General features: G+C 58.1%; 1 protein-coding gene across 1 annotated transcript in view; it reads right to left on the reverse strand.

Moving 5' to 3' along the window:
• Positions 1–18,120, reverse strand: part of GPA33 (glycoprotein A33) — a 46,758-nt gene that overhangs the window by 14,972 nt on the left and 13,666 nt on the right. Inside the window, exon 2 of the mRNA XM_075593600.1 lies at positions 12,356–12,507. Within this exon, the coding sequence (XP_075449715.1) occupies positions 12,356–12,507 (152 nt within the window). The remainder of the gene's footprint in view (positions 1–12,355; positions 12,508–18,120) is intronic.

The raw sequence follows: 18,120 nt of genomic DNA on the forward strand, positions 1-18,120 counted from the left end.
CACCGCCTGCATCTGCTGCCCATCTCTCTCCCCCTGCATCTACTGCCCATCTCTCTCCCCCGTAACCTCATGCATCTGCTGGCCAACTCTCCCCCTGCCACCTCATGCATCTACTGCCCTTCTCTCTCTCCCTGCCACCTCATGCATTTACTGCCCATCTCTCTCCCCCTGCCACCTCATGCATCTACTGCCCATCTCTCCCCCTGCCACCTCATGCATCTACCGCCCATCTCTCTCTCTCTGCCACCTCATGCATCTACTGCCCATCTCTCTCCCCCTGCCACCTCATGCATCTACTGCCCATCTCTCTCCCCCTGCCACCTCCTGCATCTACTGCCCATCTCTCTCCCCCGTCACCTCATGCATCTACTGCCGATCTCTCCCCCCCCTGCATCTACTGCCCATCTCTCTCCCCCTGCCACCTCATGCATCTACTGCCCATCTCTCTCCCCCTGTCACCTCCTGCATCTACTGCCCATCTCCCCCCCTGCCACCTCCTGCATCTACTGCCCATCTCTCCCCCTTCCACCTCCTGCATCTACTGCCCATCTCTCTCCCCGTCACCTCCTGCATCTACTGCCCATCTCTCCCCCCCTGCATCTACTGCCCATCTCTCCCCCTGCCACCTCCTGCATCTACTGCCCATCTCTCTCCCCGTCACCTCCTGCATCTACTGCCCATCTCTCCCCCCCTGCCACCTCCTGCCCATCTCTCTCTCCCTGCCACCTCCTGCATCTACTGCCCATCTCTCTCTCCCTGACACCTCATGCATCTACTGCCCATCTCTCCCCCCTGCCACCTCCTGCATCTACTGCCCATCTCTCTCCCCCTGACACCTCCTGCATCTACTGCCCACCTCTCTCCCCTTGTCACATCTACTGCCCATCTCTCCCCCTGCCACCTCGTGCATCTACTGCCCATCTCTCTCCCCCTGCCACCTCATGCATCTACTGCCCATCTCTCTCTCCCTGCCACCTCCTGCATCTACTGCCCATCTCTACCCCTGCCACCTCCTGCATCTACTGCCCCTGCATCTACTGCCCATCTCTCTCCCCCTGCATCTACAGCCCATCTCTCCCCCTGCCACCTCATGCATCTGCTGCCCATCTCTCTCCCCCTGCATCTACTGCCCATCTCTCTCCCCCTGCCACCTCCTGCATCTACAGCCCACCTCTCTCCCCCTGCCACCTCCTGCATCTACTGCCCATCTCTACCCCTGCCACCTCCTGCATCTACTGCCCATCTCTCTCCCCCTGCATCCACTGCCCATCTCTCTACCCCTGCATCTACAGCCCATCTCTCCCCCTGCCACCTCATGCATCTGCTGCCCATCTCTCTCCCCCTGCATCTACTGCCCATCTCTCTCCCCCTGCATCTACTGCCCATCTCTCCCCCTGCATCTACTGCCCATCTCTCTCCCCCTGCCACCTCCTGCATCTGCTGCCCATCTCTCTCCCCCTGCATCTACTGCCCATCTCTCCCCCCCTGTCACCTCATGCATCTACTGCCCATCTCTCCCCCTGCCACCTCCTGCATCTACAGCCCACCTCTCTCCCCCTGCCACCTCCTGCATCTACTGCCCACCTCTCTCCCCCTGCATCTACTGCCCATCTCTCTCCCCCTGCCACCTCCTGCATCTACTGCCCATCTCTCCCCCTGCCACCTCCTGCATCTACTGCCCATCTCTCTCCCCCTGCCACCTCATGCATCTGCTGCCCATCTCTCTCCCCCTGCCACCTCATGCATCTACTGCCCATCTCTCTCCCCCTGCCACCTCATGCATCTACTGCCCATCTCTCTCCCCTTGTCACACCTACTGCCCATCTCTACCCCTGCCACCTCCTGCCCATCTCTCTCCCCCTGTCACCTCATGCATCTGCTGCCCATCTCTCTCCCCCTGCCACCTCCTGCATCTACTGCCCATCTCTCTCCCCCTGCCACCTCCTGCCCATCTCTCTCCCCCTGCCAGCTCGTGCATCTACTGCCCATCTCTCTCCCCCTGCTACCTCCTGCATCTGCTGCCCATCTTTCCCCCTGCATCTACTGCCCATCTCTCTCCCCCTGCCACCTCCTGCCCATCTCTCCCCCCCTGCCACCTCATGCATCTACTGCCCATCTCTCTCCCCCTGCATCTACTGCCCATCTCTACCTCTGCCACCTCATGCATCTACTGCCCATCTTTCCCCCTGCCACCTCATGCATCTGCTGGCCATCTCTCTCCCCCTGCATCTACTGCCCATCTCTCTCCCCCGTCACCTCATGCATCTGCTGCCCAACTCTCCCCCTGCCACCTCATGCATCTACTGCCCTTCTCTCTCTCCCTGCCACCTCATGCATCTACTGCCCATCTCTCCCCCTGCCACCTCATGCATCTACCGCCCATCTCTCTCTCTCTGCCACCTCATGCATCTACTGCCCATCTCTCTCCCCCTGCCACCTCATGCATCTACTGCCCATCTCTCTCCCCCTGCCACCTCCTGCATCTACTGCCCATCTCTCTCCCCCGTCACCTCATGCATCTACTGCCGATCTCTCCCCCCCCTGCATCTACTGCCCATCTCTCTCCCCCTGCCACCTCATGCATCTACTGCCCATCTCTCTCCCCCTGTCACCTCCTGCATCTACTGCCCATCTCTCCCCCCCTGCCACCTCCTGCATCTACTGCCCATCTCTCCCCCTTCCACCTCCTGCATCTACTGCCCATCTCTCTCCCCGTCACCTCCTGCATCTACTGCCCATCTCTCCCCCCCTGCATCTACTGCCCATCTCTCCCCCTGCCACCTCCTGCATCTACTGCCCATCTCTCTCCCCGTCACCTCCTGCATCTACTGCCCATCTCTCCCCCCCTGCCACCTCCTGCATCTACTGCCCATCTCTCTCCCCCTGACACCTCCTGCATCTACTGCCCACCTCTCTCCCCTTGTCACATCTACTGCCCATCTCTCCCCCTGCCACCTCGTGCATCTACTGCCCATCTCTCTCCCCCTGCCACCTCATGCATCTACTGCCCATCTCTCTCTCCCTGCCACCTCCTGCATCTACTGCCCATCTCTACCCCTGCCACCTCCTGCATCTACTGCCCATCTCTCTCCCCCTGCATCTACTGCCCATCTCTCTCCCCCTGCATCTACTGCCCATCTCTCTCCCCCTGCATCTACAGCCCATCTCTCCCCCTGCCACCTCATGCATCTGCTGCCCATCTCTCTCCCCCTGCATCTACTGCCCATCTCTCTCCCCCTGCATCTACTGCCCATCTCTCTCCCCCTGCATCTACAGCCCATCTCTACCCCTGCCACCTCATGCATCTGCTGCCCATCTCTCTCCCCCTGCATCTACAGCCCATCTCTCCCCCTGCCACCTCATGCATCTGCTGCCCATCTTTCTCCCCCTGCATCTACTGCCCATCTCTCTCCCCCTGCATCTACTGCCCATCTCTCTCCCCCTGCATCTACTGCCCATCTCTCTCCCCCTGCCACCTCCTGCATCTGCTGCCCATCTCTCTCCCCCTGTCACCTCATGCATCTGCTGCCCATCTCTCTCCCCCTGCCACCTCCTGCATCTACTGGCCACCTCTCTCCCCCTGCATCTACTGCCCATCTCTCTCCCCCTGCCACCTCCTGCATCTACTGCCCATCTCTCCCCCTGCCACCTCGTGCATCTACTGCCCATCTCTCTCCCCCTGCCACCTCATGCATCTACTGCCCACCTCTCTCCCCCTGTCATATCTACTGCCCATCTCTACCCCTGCCACCGCCTGCATCTGCTGCCCATCTCTCTCCCCCTGCATCTACTGCCCATCTCTCTCCCCCGTAACCTCATGCATCTGCTGGCCAACTCTCCCCCTGCCACCTCATGCATCTACTGCCCTTCTCTCTCTCCCTGCCACCTCATGCATTTACTGCCCATCTCTCTCCCCCTGCCACCTCATGCATCTACTGCCCATCTCTCCCCCTGCCACCTCATGCATCTACCGCCCATCTCTCTCTCTCTGCCACCTCATGCATCTACTGCCCATCTCTCTCCCCCTGCCACCACATGCATCTACTGCCCATCTCTCTCCCCCTGCCACCTCCTGCATCTACTGCCCATCTCTCTCCCCCGTCACCTCATGCATCTACTGCCGATCTCTCCCCCCCCTGCATCTACTGCCCATCTCTCTCCCCCTGCCACCTCATGCATCTACTGCCCATCTCTCTCCCCCTGTCACCTCCTGCATCTACTGCCCATCTCCCCCCCTGCCACCTCCTGCATCTACTGCCCATCTCTCCCCCTTCCACCTCCTGCATCTACTGCCCATCTCTCTCCCCGTCACCTCCTGCATCTACTGCCCATCTCTCCCCCCCTGCATCTACTGCCCATCTCTCCCCCTGCCACCTCCTGCATCTACTGCCCATCTCTCTCCCCGTCACCTCCTGCATCTACTGCCCATCTCTCCCCCCCTGCCACCTCCTGCCCATCTCTCTCTCCCTGCCACCTCCTGCATCTACTGCCCATCTCTCTCTCCCTGACACCTCATGCATCTACTGCCCATCTCTCCCCCCTGCCACCTCCTGCATCTACTGCCCATCTCTCTCCCCCTGACACCTCCTGCATCTACTGCCCACCTCTCTCCCCTTGTCACATCTACTGCCCATCTCTCCCCCTGCCACCTCGTGCATCTACTGCCCATCTCTCTCCCCCTGCCACCTCATGCATCTACTGCCCATCTCTCTCTCCCTGCCACCTCCTGCATCTACTGCCCATCTCTACCCCTGCCACCTCCTGCATCTACTGCCCCTGCATCTACTGCCCATCTCTCTCCCCCTGCATCTACAGCCCATCTCTCCCCCTGCCACCTCATGCATCTGCTGCCCATCTCTCTCCCCCTGCATCTACTGCCCATCTCTCTCCCCCTGCCACCTCCTGCATCTACAGCCCACCTCTCTCCCCCTGCCACCTCCTGCATCTACTGCCCATCTCTACCCCTGCCACCTCCTGCATCTACTGCCCATCTCTCTCCCCCTGCATCCACTGCCCATCTCTCTACCCCTGCATCTACAGCCCATCTCTCCCCCTGCCACCTCATGCATCTGCTGCCCATCTCTCTCCCCCTGCATCTACTGCCCATCTCTCTCCCCCTGCATCTACTGCCCATCTCTCCCCCTGCATCTACTGCCCATCTCTCTCCCCCTGCCACCTCCTGCATCTGCTGCCCATCTCTCTCCCCCTGCATCTACTGCCCATCTCTCCCCCCCTGTCACCTCATGCATCTACTGCCCATCTCTCCCCCTGCCACCTCCTGCATCTACAGCCCACCTCTCTCCCCCTGCCACCTCCTGCATCTACTGCCCACCTCTCTCCCCCTGCATCTACTGCCCATCTCTCTCCCCCTGCCACCTCCTGCATCTACTGCCCATCTCTCCCCCTGCCACCTCCTGCATCTACTGCCCATCTCTCTCCCCCTGCCACCTCATGCATCTGCTGCCCATCTCTCTCCCCCTGCCACCTCATGCATCTACTGCCCATCTCTCTCCCCCTGCCACCTCATGCATCTACTGCCCATCTCTCTCCCCTTGTCACACCTACTGCCCATCTCTACCCCTGCCACCTCCTGCCCATCTCTCTCCCCCTGTCACCTCATGCATCTGCTGCCCATCTCTCTCCCCCTGCCACCTCCTGCATCTACTGCCCATCTCTCTCCCCCTGCCACCTCCTGCCCATCTCTCTCCCCCTGCCAGCTCGTGCATCTACTGCCCATCTCTCTCCCCCTGCTACCTCCTGCATCTGCTGCCCATCTTTCCCCCTGCATCTACTGCCCATCTCTCTCCCCCTGCCACCTCCTGCCCATCTCTCCCCCCCTGCCACCTCATGCATCTACTGCCCATCTCTCTCCCCCTGCATCTACTGCCCATCTCTACCTCTGCCACCTCATGCATCTACTGCCCATCTTTCCCCCTGCCACCTCATGCATCTGCTGGCCATCTCTCTCCCCCTGCATCTACTGCCCATCTCTCTCCCCCGTCACCTCATGCATCTGCTGCCCAACTCTCCCCCTGCCACCTCATGCATCTACTGCCCTTCTCTCTCTCCCTGCCACCTCATGCATCTACTGCCCATCTCTCCCCCTGCCACCTCATGCATCTACCGCCCATCTCTCTCTCTCTGCCACCTCATGCATCTACTGCCCATCTCTCTCCCCCTGCCACCTCATGCATCTACTGCCCATCTCTCTCCCCCTGCCACCTCCTGCATCTACTGCCCATCTCTCTCCCCCGTCACCTCATGCATCTACTGCCGATCTCTCCCCCCCCTGCATCTACTGCCCATCTCTCTCCCCCTGCCACCTCATGCATCTACTGCCCATCTCTCTCCCCCTGTCACCTCCTGCATCTACTGCCCATCTCTCCCCCCCTGCCACCTCCTGCATCTACTGCCCATCTCTCCCCCTTCCACCTCCTGCATCTACTGCCCATCTCTCTCCCCGTCACCTCCTGCATCTACTGCCCATCTCTCCCCCCCTGCATCTACTGCCCATCTCTCCCCCTGCCACCTCCTGCATCTACTGCCCATCTCTCTCCCCGTCACCTCCTGCATCTACTGCCCATCTCTCCCCCCCTGCCACCTCCTGCATCTACTGCCCATCTCTCTCCCCCTGACACCTCCTGCATCTACTGCCCACCTCTCTCCCCTTGTCACATCTACTGCCCATCTCTCCCCCTGCCACCTCGTGCATCTACTGCCCATCTCTCTCCCCCTGCCACCTCATGCATCTACTGCCCATCTCTCTCTCCCTGCCACCTCCTGCATCTACTGCCCATCTCTACCCCTGCCACCTCCTGCATCTACTGCCCATCTCTCTCCCCCTGCATCTACTGCCCATCTCTCTCCCCCTGCATCTACTGCCCATCTCTCTCCCCCTGCATCTACAGCCCATCTCTCCCCCTGCCACCTCATGCATCTGCTGCCCATCTCTCTCCCCCTGCATCTACTGCCCATCTCTCTCCCCCTGCATCTACTGCCCATCTCTCTCCCCCTGCATCTACAGCCCATCTCTACCCCTGCCACCTCATGCATCTGCTGCCCATCTCTCTCCCCCTGCATCTACAGCCCATCTCTCCCCCTGCCACCTCATGCATCTGCTGCCCATCTTTCTCCCCCTGCATCTACTGCCCATCTCTCTCCCCCTGCATCTACTGCCCATCTCTCTCCCCCTGCATCTACTGCCCATCTCTCTCCCCCTGCCACCTCCTGCATCTGCTGCCCATCTCTCTCCCCCTGCATCTACTGCCCATCTCTCCCCCCCTCTGTCACCTCATGCATCTACTGCCCATCTCTCCCCCTGCCACCTCCTGCATCTACAGCCCACCTCTCTCCCCCTGCCACCTCCTGCATCTACTGCCCACCTCTCTCCCCCTGCATCTACTGCCCATCTCTCTCCCCCTGCCACCTCCTGCATCTACTGCCCATCTCTCCCCCTGCCACCTCCTGCATCTACTGCCCATCTCTCTCCCCCTGCCACCTCATGCATCTGCTGCCCATCTCTCTCCCCCTGCCACCTCATGCATCTACTGCCCATCTCTCTCCCCCTGCCACCTCATGCATCTACTGCCCATCTCTCTACCCCTGCCACCTCCTGCCCATCTCTCTCCCCCTGTCACCTCATGCATCTACTGCCCATCTCTCTACCCCTGCCACCTCCTGCCCATCTCTCTCCCCCTGTCACCTCCTGCATCTACTGGCCACCTCTCTCCCCTTGTCACATCTACTGCCCATCTCTACCCCTGCCACCGCCTGCATCTGCTGCCCATCTCTCTCCCCCTGCATCTACTGTCCATCTCTCTCCCCCGTCACCTCATGCATCTGCTGCCCAACTCTCCCCCTGCCACCTCATGCATCTACTGCCCTTCTCTCTCTCCCTGCCACCTCATGCATCTACTGCCCATCTCTCTCCCCCTGCCACCTCATGCATCTACTGCCCATCTCTCTCCCCCTGCCACCTCATGCATCTACTGCCCATCTCTCCCCCTGCCACCTCATGATCTACTGCCCATCTCTCTCCCCCTGCCACCTCCTGCATCTACTACCCATCTCTCTCCCCCGTCACCTCATGCATCTACTGCCGATCTCCCCCCCCCCCTGCCACATCCTGCCCATCTCTCTCCCCCTGTCACCTCCTGCCCATCTCTCTCCCCCTGCCACCTCATGCATCTACTGCCCATCTCTCTCCCCCTGTCACCTCCTGCATCTACTGCCCATCTCTCCCCCCCTGCCACCTCCTGCATCTACTGCCCATCTCTCCCCCCTGCCACCTCCTGCATCTACTGCCCATCTCTCCCCCTGCCACCTCCTGCATCTACTGCCCATCTCTCTCTCCCTGACACCTCATGCATCTACTGCCCATCTCTCCCCCCTGCCACCTCCTGCATCTACTGCCCATCTATCTCCCCCTGACACCTCATGCATCTACTGCCCATCTCTCTCCCCCTGCCACCTCATGCATCTGCTGCCCATCTCTCTCCCCCTGCCACCTCATGCATCTGCTGCCCATCTCTCTCCCCCTGCCACCTCCTGCATCTGCTGCCCATCTCTCTCCCCCTGCCACCTCATGCATCTACTGCCCATCTCTCTCCCCTGCCACCTCCTGCATCTGCTGCCCATCTCTCTCCCCCTGCCACCTAATGCATCTACTGCCCATCTCTCTCCCCCTGCCACCTCCTGCCCATCTCTCTCCCCCTGCCAGCTCGTGCATCTACTGCCCATCTCTCTCCCCCTGCTACCTCCTGCATCTGCTGCCCATCTTTCCCCCTGCATCTACTGCCCATCTCTCTCCCCCTGCCACCTCCTGCCCATCTCTCCCCCCCTGCCACCTCATGCATCTACTGCCCATCTCTCTCCCCCTGCATCTACTGCCCATCTCTACCTCTGCCACCTCATGCATCTACTGCCCATCTTTCCCCCTGCCACCTCATGCATCTGCTGCCCATCTCTCTCCCCCTGCATCTACTGCCCATCTCTCTCCCCCGTCACCTCATGCATCTGCTGCCCAACTCTCCCCCTGCCACCTCATGCATCTACTGCCCTTCTCTCTCTCCCTGCCACCTCATGCATCTACTGCCCATCTCTCCCCCTGCCACCTCATGCATCTACCGCCCATCTCTCTCTCTCTGCCACCTCATGCATCTACTGCCCATCTCTCTCCCCCTGCCACCTCATGCATCTACTGCCCATCTCTCTCCCCCTGCCACCTCCTGCATCTACTGCCCATCTCTCTCCCCCGTCACCTCATGCATCTACTGCCGATCTCTCCCCCCCCTGCATCTACTGCCCATCTCTCTCCCCCTGCCACCTCATGCATCTACTGCCCATCTCTCTCCCCCTGTCACCTCCTGCATCTACTGCCCATCTCTCCCCCCCTGCCACCTCCTGCATCTACTGCCCATCTCTCCCCCTTCCACCTCCTGCATCTACTGCCCATCTCTCTCCCCGTCACCTCCTGCATCTACTGCCCATCTCTCCCCCCCTGCATCTACTGCCCATCTCTCCCCCTGCCACCTCCTGCATCTACTGCCCATCTCTCTCCCCGTCACCTCCTGCATCTACTGCCCATCTCTCCCCCCCTGCCACCTCCTGCATCTACTGCCCATCTCTCCCCCCTGCCACCTCCTGCATCTACTGCCCATCTCTCTCCCCCTGACACCTCCTGCATCTACTGCCCACCTCTCTCCCCTTGTCACATCTACTGCCCATCTCTCCCCCTGCCACCTCGTGCATCTACTGCCCATCTCTCTCCCCCTGCCACCTCATGCATCTACTGCCCATCTCTCTCTCCCTGCCACCTCCTGCATCTACTGCCCATCTCTACCCCTGCCACCTCCTGCATCTACTGCCCATCTCTCTCCCCCTGCATCTACTGCCCATCTCTCTCCCCCTGCATCTACTGCCCATCTCTCTCCCCCTGCATCTACAGCCCATCTCTCCCCCTGCCACCTCATGCATCTGCTGCCCATCTCTCTCCCCCTGCATCTACTGCCCATCTCTCTCCCCCTGCATCTACTGCCCAGCTCTCTCCCCCTGCATCTACAGCCCATCTCTACCCCTGCCACCTCATGCATCTGCTGCCCATCTCTCTCCCCCTGCATCTACAGCCCATCTCTCCCCCTGCCACCTCATGCATCTGCTGCCCATCTTTCTCCCCCTGCATCTACTGCCCATCTCTCTCCCCCTGCATCTACTGCCCATCTCTCTCCCCCTGCATCTACTGCCCATCTCTCTCCCCCTGCCACCTCCTGCATCTGCTGCCCATCTCTCTCCCCCTGCATCTACTGCCCATCTCTCCCCCTGCCACCTCCTGCATCTACAGCCCACCTCTCTCCCCCTGCCACCTCCTGCATCTACTGCCCACCTCTCTCCCCCTGCATCTACTGCCCATCTCTCTCCCCCTGCCACCTCCTGCATCTACTGCCCATCTCTCCCCCTGCCACCTCCTGCATCTACTGCCCATCTCTCTCCCCCTGCCACCTCATGCATCTGCTGCCCATCTCTCTCCCCCTGCCACCTCATGCATCTACTGCCCATCTCTCTCCCCCTGCCACCTCATGCATCTACTGCCCATCTCTCTACCCCTGCCACCTCCTGCCCATCTCTCTCCCCCTGTCACCTCATGCATCTGCTGCCCATCTCTCTCCCCCTGCCACCTCCTGCATCTACTGGCCACCTCTCTCCCCTTGTCACATCTACTGCCCATCTCTACCCCTGCCACCGCCTGCATCTGCTGCCCATCTCTCTCCCCCTGCATCTACTGTCCATCTCTCTCCCCCGTCACCTCATGCATCTGCTGCCCAACTCTCCCCCTGCCACCTCATGCATCTACTGCCCTTCTCTCTCTCCCTGCCACCTCATGCATCTACTGCCCATCTCTCTCCCCCTGCCACCTCATGCATCTACTGCCCATCTCTCTCCCCCTGCCACCTCATGCATCTACTGCCCATCTCTCCCCCTGCCACCTCATGATCTACTGCCCATCTCTCTCCCCCTGCCACCTCCTGCATCTACTACCCATCTCTCTCCCCCGTCACCTCATGCATCTACTGCCGATCTCTCCCCCCCCTGCCACATCCTGCCCATCTCTCTCCCCCTGTCACCTCCTGCCCATCTCTCTCCCCCTGCCACCTCATGCATCTACTGCCCATCTCTCTCCCCCTGTCACCTCCTGCATCTACTGCCCATCTCTCCCCCCGTGCCACCTCCTGCATCTACTGCCCATCTCTCCCCCCTGCCACCTCCTGCATCTACTGCCCATCTCTCCCCCTGCCACCTCCTGCATCTACTGCCAATCTCTCTCTCCCTGACACCTCATGCATCTACTGCCCATCTCTCCCCCCTGCCACCTCCTGCATCTACTGCCCATCTATCTCCCCCTGACACCTAATGCATCTACTGCCCATCTCTCTCCCCCTGCCACCTCATGCATCTGCTGCCCATCTCTCTCCCCCTGCCACCTCCTGCATCTGCTGCCCATCTCTCTCCCCCTGCCACCTCCTGCATCTGCTGCCCATCTCTCTCCCCCTGCCACCTCCTGCATCTGCTGCCCATCTCTCTCCCCCTGCATCTACTGCCCATCTCTCTCCCCCTGCCACCTCCTGCCCATCTCTCTCCCCCTGCCAGCTCGTGCATCTACTGCCCATCTCTCTCCCCCTGCTACCTCCTGCATCTGCTGCCCATCTTTCCCCCTGCATCTACTGCCCATCTCTCTCCCCCTGCCACCTCCTGCCCATCTCTCCCCCCCTGCCACCTCATGCATCTACTGCCCATCTCTCTCCCCCTGCATCTACTGCCCATCTCTCTCCCCCTGCCACCTCCTGCATCTACTGCCCATCTCTCTCCCTCTGCCACCTCCTGCATCTACTGCCCATCTCTCTCCCCCTGCCACCTCCTGCATCTACTGCCCATCTCTCTCCCTCTGCCACCTCCTGCATCTACTGCCCATCTCTCTCCCCCTGCCACCTCCTGCATCTACTGCCCATCTCTCTCCCCCTGCCACCTCCTGCATCTACTGTCCATCTCTCTCCCCCTGCCACCTCCTGCCCATCTCTCTCCCCCTGCCACCTCCTGCATCTACTGCCCATCTCTCTCCCTCTGCCACCTCCTGCATCTACTGCCCATCTCTCTCCCCCTGCCACCTCCTGCATCTACTGCCCATCTCTCTCCCCCTGGCGATAGATAGACATAACCCCCACAGGACAGTTGGGCTGGTATCAACATCCAGATCTCGCATTTCCCAAAGCCGGCCCATCAGCTTAGTATTTAGACCCTACATAGGTTGATGGATGCAATTAAAATATACACCAACCCTTCATGGAAATACCATTGCATTTACCTGGCTGGGCAATCTCCTCCACATAGCATTGCCCCCCAACCGGTCGTTTGCATTGGTCCTGTACGTGCATGGCAAAGCGGCACTTTTTCCTCTGGCTGCTTCCACTACTTTTTTCGGTGTTTCTACAGTGATGGCAGAAGCTGCGGTCAACACTAATAAAAAAGAAATAAAAAAGGACAATAGTTAAACAAATGTCCCCATTTTCGTATACGCCATAAGATTATAAACTGCCCAAGATATTCCTGTATCATTATTGAAATAAACAGCTTGCATTTATATGATGTTCTATTGTAAACGTACTATGCAACGATACGTAAGCCTGTCAGTGCCAAAGTAGAGGCAGCAGCACGGCCCCTGACACTGAAAGGGTTAAGTATCATTACAACCATGTGATCGCTGCGCAGTGGTTGCGGTTTCTTTAGCAGGCGTGCATGTCCAGCGTTATACGTTTCCATGCGGCTGGATCACGAAGTTACACGGGATCTGTGAGCGCTAGGCACATGGATGGCACGCTAATCATACATCCTACTGCAACTTATAGAGCAAAGTGATCGGAGATGTCCGTGATGTTTCCGATACCTGGAACTTTATGTGCCAGAAATGATCGATTCATGTAATCACGTGTACGATGGAACGTGAACCTTTAGGATGGATCTTTTACCCATTGTGAAGTACCATATTTCCAAAACGCAGTTTTTCCCCCATTTTCACATCTCTGAAATTGGGACGTGTCTTTGAATCGATGATTAAAAAAAAACACAACACTAGCCTGGAAGGAGGCGCGGCCGGAGCGGCGGCAGCGGGATCTTTACCGCGCCCAGCAGCAGCTCGGCAGTGTTAACCAGCTCCGACCACGGCCCCCTCCCTCCCTGCGACTCTCGGCAGTGTTACCCAGCTCCGACCACGGCCCCCTCCCTCCCTGCGACTCTCGGCAGTGTTACCCAGCTCCGACCACGGCCCCCTCCCTCCCTGCGACTCTCGGCAGTGTTACCCAGCTCCGACCACGGCCCAATCCCTCCCTGCGACTCTCGGCAGTGTTACCCAGCTCCGACCACGGCCCCCTCCCTCCCTGCGACTCTCGGCAGTGTTACCCAGCTCCGACCACGGCCCAATCCCTCCCTGCGACTCTCGGCAGTGTTACCCAGCTCCGACCACGGCCCCCTCCCTCCCTGCGACTCTCGGCAGTCTGGCGGGTAACTGTTAACGGCACCGGAACTGCAGGAGGTGCAGAGGGAGCGCAACAAGATGGCGGAATACAACGCAAGTATCACATGATCCAATGAATGAATGAATGACGGAATTACATTGCCGACAGCCCCAGCGCAGCTCCCACAGTGCCGAGCGTGAAGGTGTAGTGTATGGATAAATGTATGCTATTGTCCGCCAGTAAAAACATTTATAGTACTGGCTACAGATTGCAGCCGCAAAAGCAACTCAATGTAGTCAGTAGCGACTGGCCATAGTGGGCGTGACGGCGATGTGTGATGTCACAGCGGCCAAAATCGCTGTAGTCAAAAGAATGAGATTTCGAGAGACAGCCGCACCATGTGACTGGCAGCAGCCAATCACATCGCCCCTTGCCGCCAGCGACATCGCACACCAGTGTGCAACCTTTGGTACAGCTATATCGCGGGTAGCGCCGCTGCATTATCCCGAGCTACTAAAAGCCTTAGCATCAAGGAGATAGGGTATTATTTCTACTGTATTTAGCAATCTCATCCTCTTCACATCCTGTAGTTACATTCTGGAGATCTGAGTTGATGAAAATTTGCCTCTGTGATGTTAACATGGCGACCGCCATTTTGTTTTTTTGGAAGGGGCTGAAGGAGTAGCTCAGTGGTAAGATCACTGGCCTTTGAAGTGGGTTAACTTGGTTCATTCCAGTGTTCGCTCTCCCTGTGGCCTTGGGCAAGTCACTTAATCTCCCTGTACCTCCAGCATTAACATTAGATTGTAAGCTCTATAGACGGGGACTGTGTGCACGGTCGTACAGCGCTGCGTACAAAGTCAGCGCTGCATGGGGAAATAGAATGTTGTTATTATTATTATTATTATTATTAATATTAATATTATTATTATTATTATAAATCACCAAGATGGCCCACTAATCTCCACACTGCCAGTGGTTCACATGGGCTACTCTGTAACGCTTTCGTCTTTGACGAGCATGACAGTCGCTTCTGTTTACGGTGTGAGAGAGCGACTATCATTAGTTCTCCTTGTAACCTTGGGCAAGTCTCTCAATCGCCCGGTGCCTCCGAACACCAAGAATTAGATGGGGAGTTCTTTAACCCTTTGGGTCCCGGAGGAGCCGTGGCTCTCTGGTAAATTGCAATCACGCTATCGTGGAAACGTGTCAGATCACTTTCTGTGCTCCCAACAGATCTCCCCATGAAAACGAAACACAGAAAGGGCAGGAGCTAGGAATTACGTCAGGGGGGCCCATGGGCCCCTGGAGTGCCGGGCCCCATGGCCTAATGGCTACGTCCAAGGGCACCGAAAAGGGTTAAGTCCGAGTCCAAGGGCTTCCAATTCTGGGCAAGTGTATTTGCACAAAACCAGGGTGTGGTGCTGGTACTCCCCATGCAGTTACTGACGCTGAAGTGGCAGGGAGATGCCAAGGAGGGTCATTAAGAGAATGGGGGCTCCTATCTCATTTCTTTGGAAGACTAGAAAGAGTGGACTATTTTACATTCAATCATTGTAAGTGGACACAAATACAGTAACACATTCCAGCTGGGTTATTACATGTTATGTGCCTTGGTGGGTTTTCTCCAACAAATTCCTCTCGATGTATCAAATCAGACTAAATAGGAAGGTTGCTTTTGGTGTGTGGTGTCCAAGCACAGTATCCTTCCCATTCACTGCCAGAGACAGCAATATAGGGGGAGTGGTGGATGGTGTGCTTGTAGAAGGAACCTGTACAATGAGAGAATAATTCAGGCACACCGCACGAATAGATATAAAGTGATACAAAAGCCCGTGGTCAATACTGCTGCAGGGTCTTCCTGTAGAGCCACCCGCCCACCCATAAAAACAATCCGCTGGTAGCAAAAGAAAGTAAGACACTATGGTCTTCCCAAAAATAACCACTGTTTCGGGTACATATATCGCAGCTTTTATCAAGGCGAGGACTAACATTATTACAGAAAGCCAGCATTTATACCCTCACACACTTGCCCTCAGACTGCCCCCGCTTCAACCTACTGCCGCCATTTGCGAGGGTCACCCCTGCAATCAAGTCAGAACGCGGCGCCTCGTCACGTGATGACATCACTCCGGAATAGCCATGGAAACCACAAAAGAATGTGCGTCTCCCATGGCCAGGATTGTCCTGGAACTAGATTCCATATTCCTCTGTCGTCTTTCCTTTAGTTATGGGATCCATTTCTCTCTTGTTTAATTGCCTGTCAGTTTCCACTGTCCCAGCAGCAACACTGCATGTAGAATGCAACATTATTGCTACATGTTGTAGTTCCCTCAGACATTCTGTGAGTTGCCATAGCAGCAGCAGCCTTTCTCTCCAGAATGGGCTAGTCTGCCCCCCCTTTTGTTTGTTCTAAGATAGTCTGTCCCAAGGCTATTCCCTTTACCCACACTGCTCCTCACTTCCTTTCACCCAGGACTCTGAGTGAGTAACCGCCTGCTATACACCCCAGCAAGGCCTTTTTGTTTTACACTGTCTCATCATTGATACACTGCACATCAGACAGAGAAGCCCTCTCTATCTACATTACATCACCAAGCACCTATCTCCCTGTGATTTCCCTCAATAAAATCAAGAAAGAGAAAAGGACTTGTTTGTGCTTTGGAAGAGGTGAGAAATGAGTTAAGCTAACTGGAGTCATTCATACACCATTCATGACCCTGGCTTCAGTATAAGGATACCAGGCAACGCGGGAAGGACAGGCCGCAACACCCAAGGGATAAGGCAACGCGGGAAGGACAGGCCGCAACACCCAAGGGACAAGGAAACACGGGAAGGACAGGCCTGAACACCCAAGGGATAAGGCAACGCGGGAAGGACAGGCCGCAACACCCAAGTGACAAGGCAACACGGGAAGGACAGGCCGCAACACCCAAGGGACAAGGCAACGCGGGAAGGACAGGCTGCAACACCCAAGGGACAAGGCAACACGGGAAGGACAGGCCGCAACACCCAAGGGACAAGGCAACGCGGGATGGACAGGCCGCAACACCCAAGGGATAAGGCAACGCAGGAAGGACAGGCCGCAACACCCAAGGGATAAGGCAACGCGGGAAGGACAGGCCGCAACACCCAAGGGATAAGGAAACGCGGGAAGGACAGGCCGCAACACCCAAGGGATAAGGCAACGCGGGAAGGACAGGCCGCAACACCCAAGGGATAAGGCAACGCGGGAAGGACAGGCCGCAACACCCAAGGGACAAGGCAACGCGGGAAGGACAGGCCGCAACACCCAAGGGATAAGGAAACGCGGGAAGGACAGGCCGCAACACCCAAGGGATAAGGAAACGCGGGAAGGACAGGCCGCAACACCCAAGGGATAAGGCAACGCGGGAAGGACAGGCCGCAACACCCAAGGGACAAGGGATAAGGCAACGCGGGAAGGACAGGCCGCAACACCCAAGGCAACGCGGGAAGGACAGGCCGCAACACCCAAGGGATAAGGAAACGCGGGAAGGACAGGCCGCAACACCCAAGGGATAAGGGATAAGGAAACGCGGGAGGGACAGGCCGCAACACCCAAGTGATATTGGAAGTAACAAATGTCACAGAAATCAGGAAAGAACAAAATGTGTATCAACCAAAATTAAATTAAATATCAATCTAAGAGGCTAATAAAATACACGACTACTAGAGCCACCTCATTATTAGATCACAATATAAGCCCAGCTCTGAAGTGGATATTGGCTAGCGCAGGGGTCTCAAACCTTTACTGTAATGAACTACTTCTGATCAATGAAAATGATCCCGAGCTACTAAAGTCCACAAAAAAGGGGGAGAGGCAGTAGAGACAGAGAGGCCCGGCGGGGGAGAGGCAGTAGAGACAGAGAGGCCCGGCGGGGGAGAGGCAGTAGAGACAGAGAGGCCCGGCGGGGGAGAGGCAGTAGAGACAGAGAGGCCCGGCGGGGGAGAGGCAGCAGAAAGAGAGGCCCGGCGGGGGAGAGGCAGCAGAAAGAGAGAGGCACGGCGGGGGAGAGGCAGCAGAGAGAGAGGCCCGGCAGGGGAGAGGCAGCAGAGAGAGAGGCCCGGCGGGGGAGAGGCAGCAGAGAGAGAGGCCCGGCGGGGGAGAGGCAGTAGAGAGAGAGGCCCGGCGGGGGAGAGGCAGTAGAGAGAGAGGCCCGGCGGGGGAGAGGCAGTAGAGAGAGAGGCCTGGCGGGGGAGAGGCAGCAGAGAGAGAGCGGCCCAGCTGGGGAAAGGCAGCAGAGAGAGGCCCGGCGGGGAAGAGGCAGCAGAAAGAGAGGCCCGGCAGGGGAGAGGCAGCAGAGAGAGAGGCCCGGCAGGGGAGAGGCAGCAGAGAGAGAGGCCCGACAGGGGAGAGGCAGTAGAGAGAGGCCCGGCAGGGGAGAGGCAGTAGAGAGAGGCCTGGCGGGGGAGAGGCAGCAGAGAGAGAGGCTCAGCTGGGGAAAGGCAGTAGAGAGAGGCCCGGTGGGGGAGAGGCAGCAGAGAGAGAGGCCCGGCTGGGGAAAGGCAGTAGAGAGAGAGGCCCGGCTGGAAAAAGGCAGCAGAGAGAGGCCCGGCGGCGGAGATGCAGTAGAGAGAGAGACCCGGCTGGAGAAAG

This window comes from Ascaphus truei, chromosome 3 (assembly GCF_040206685.1).
Source record: "Ascaphus truei isolate aAscTru1 chromosome 3, aAscTru1.hap1, whole genome shotgun sequence".
Classification (NCBI taxonomy): domain Eukaryota; kingdom Metazoa; phylum Chordata; class Amphibia; order Anura; family Ascaphidae; genus Ascaphus; species Ascaphus truei.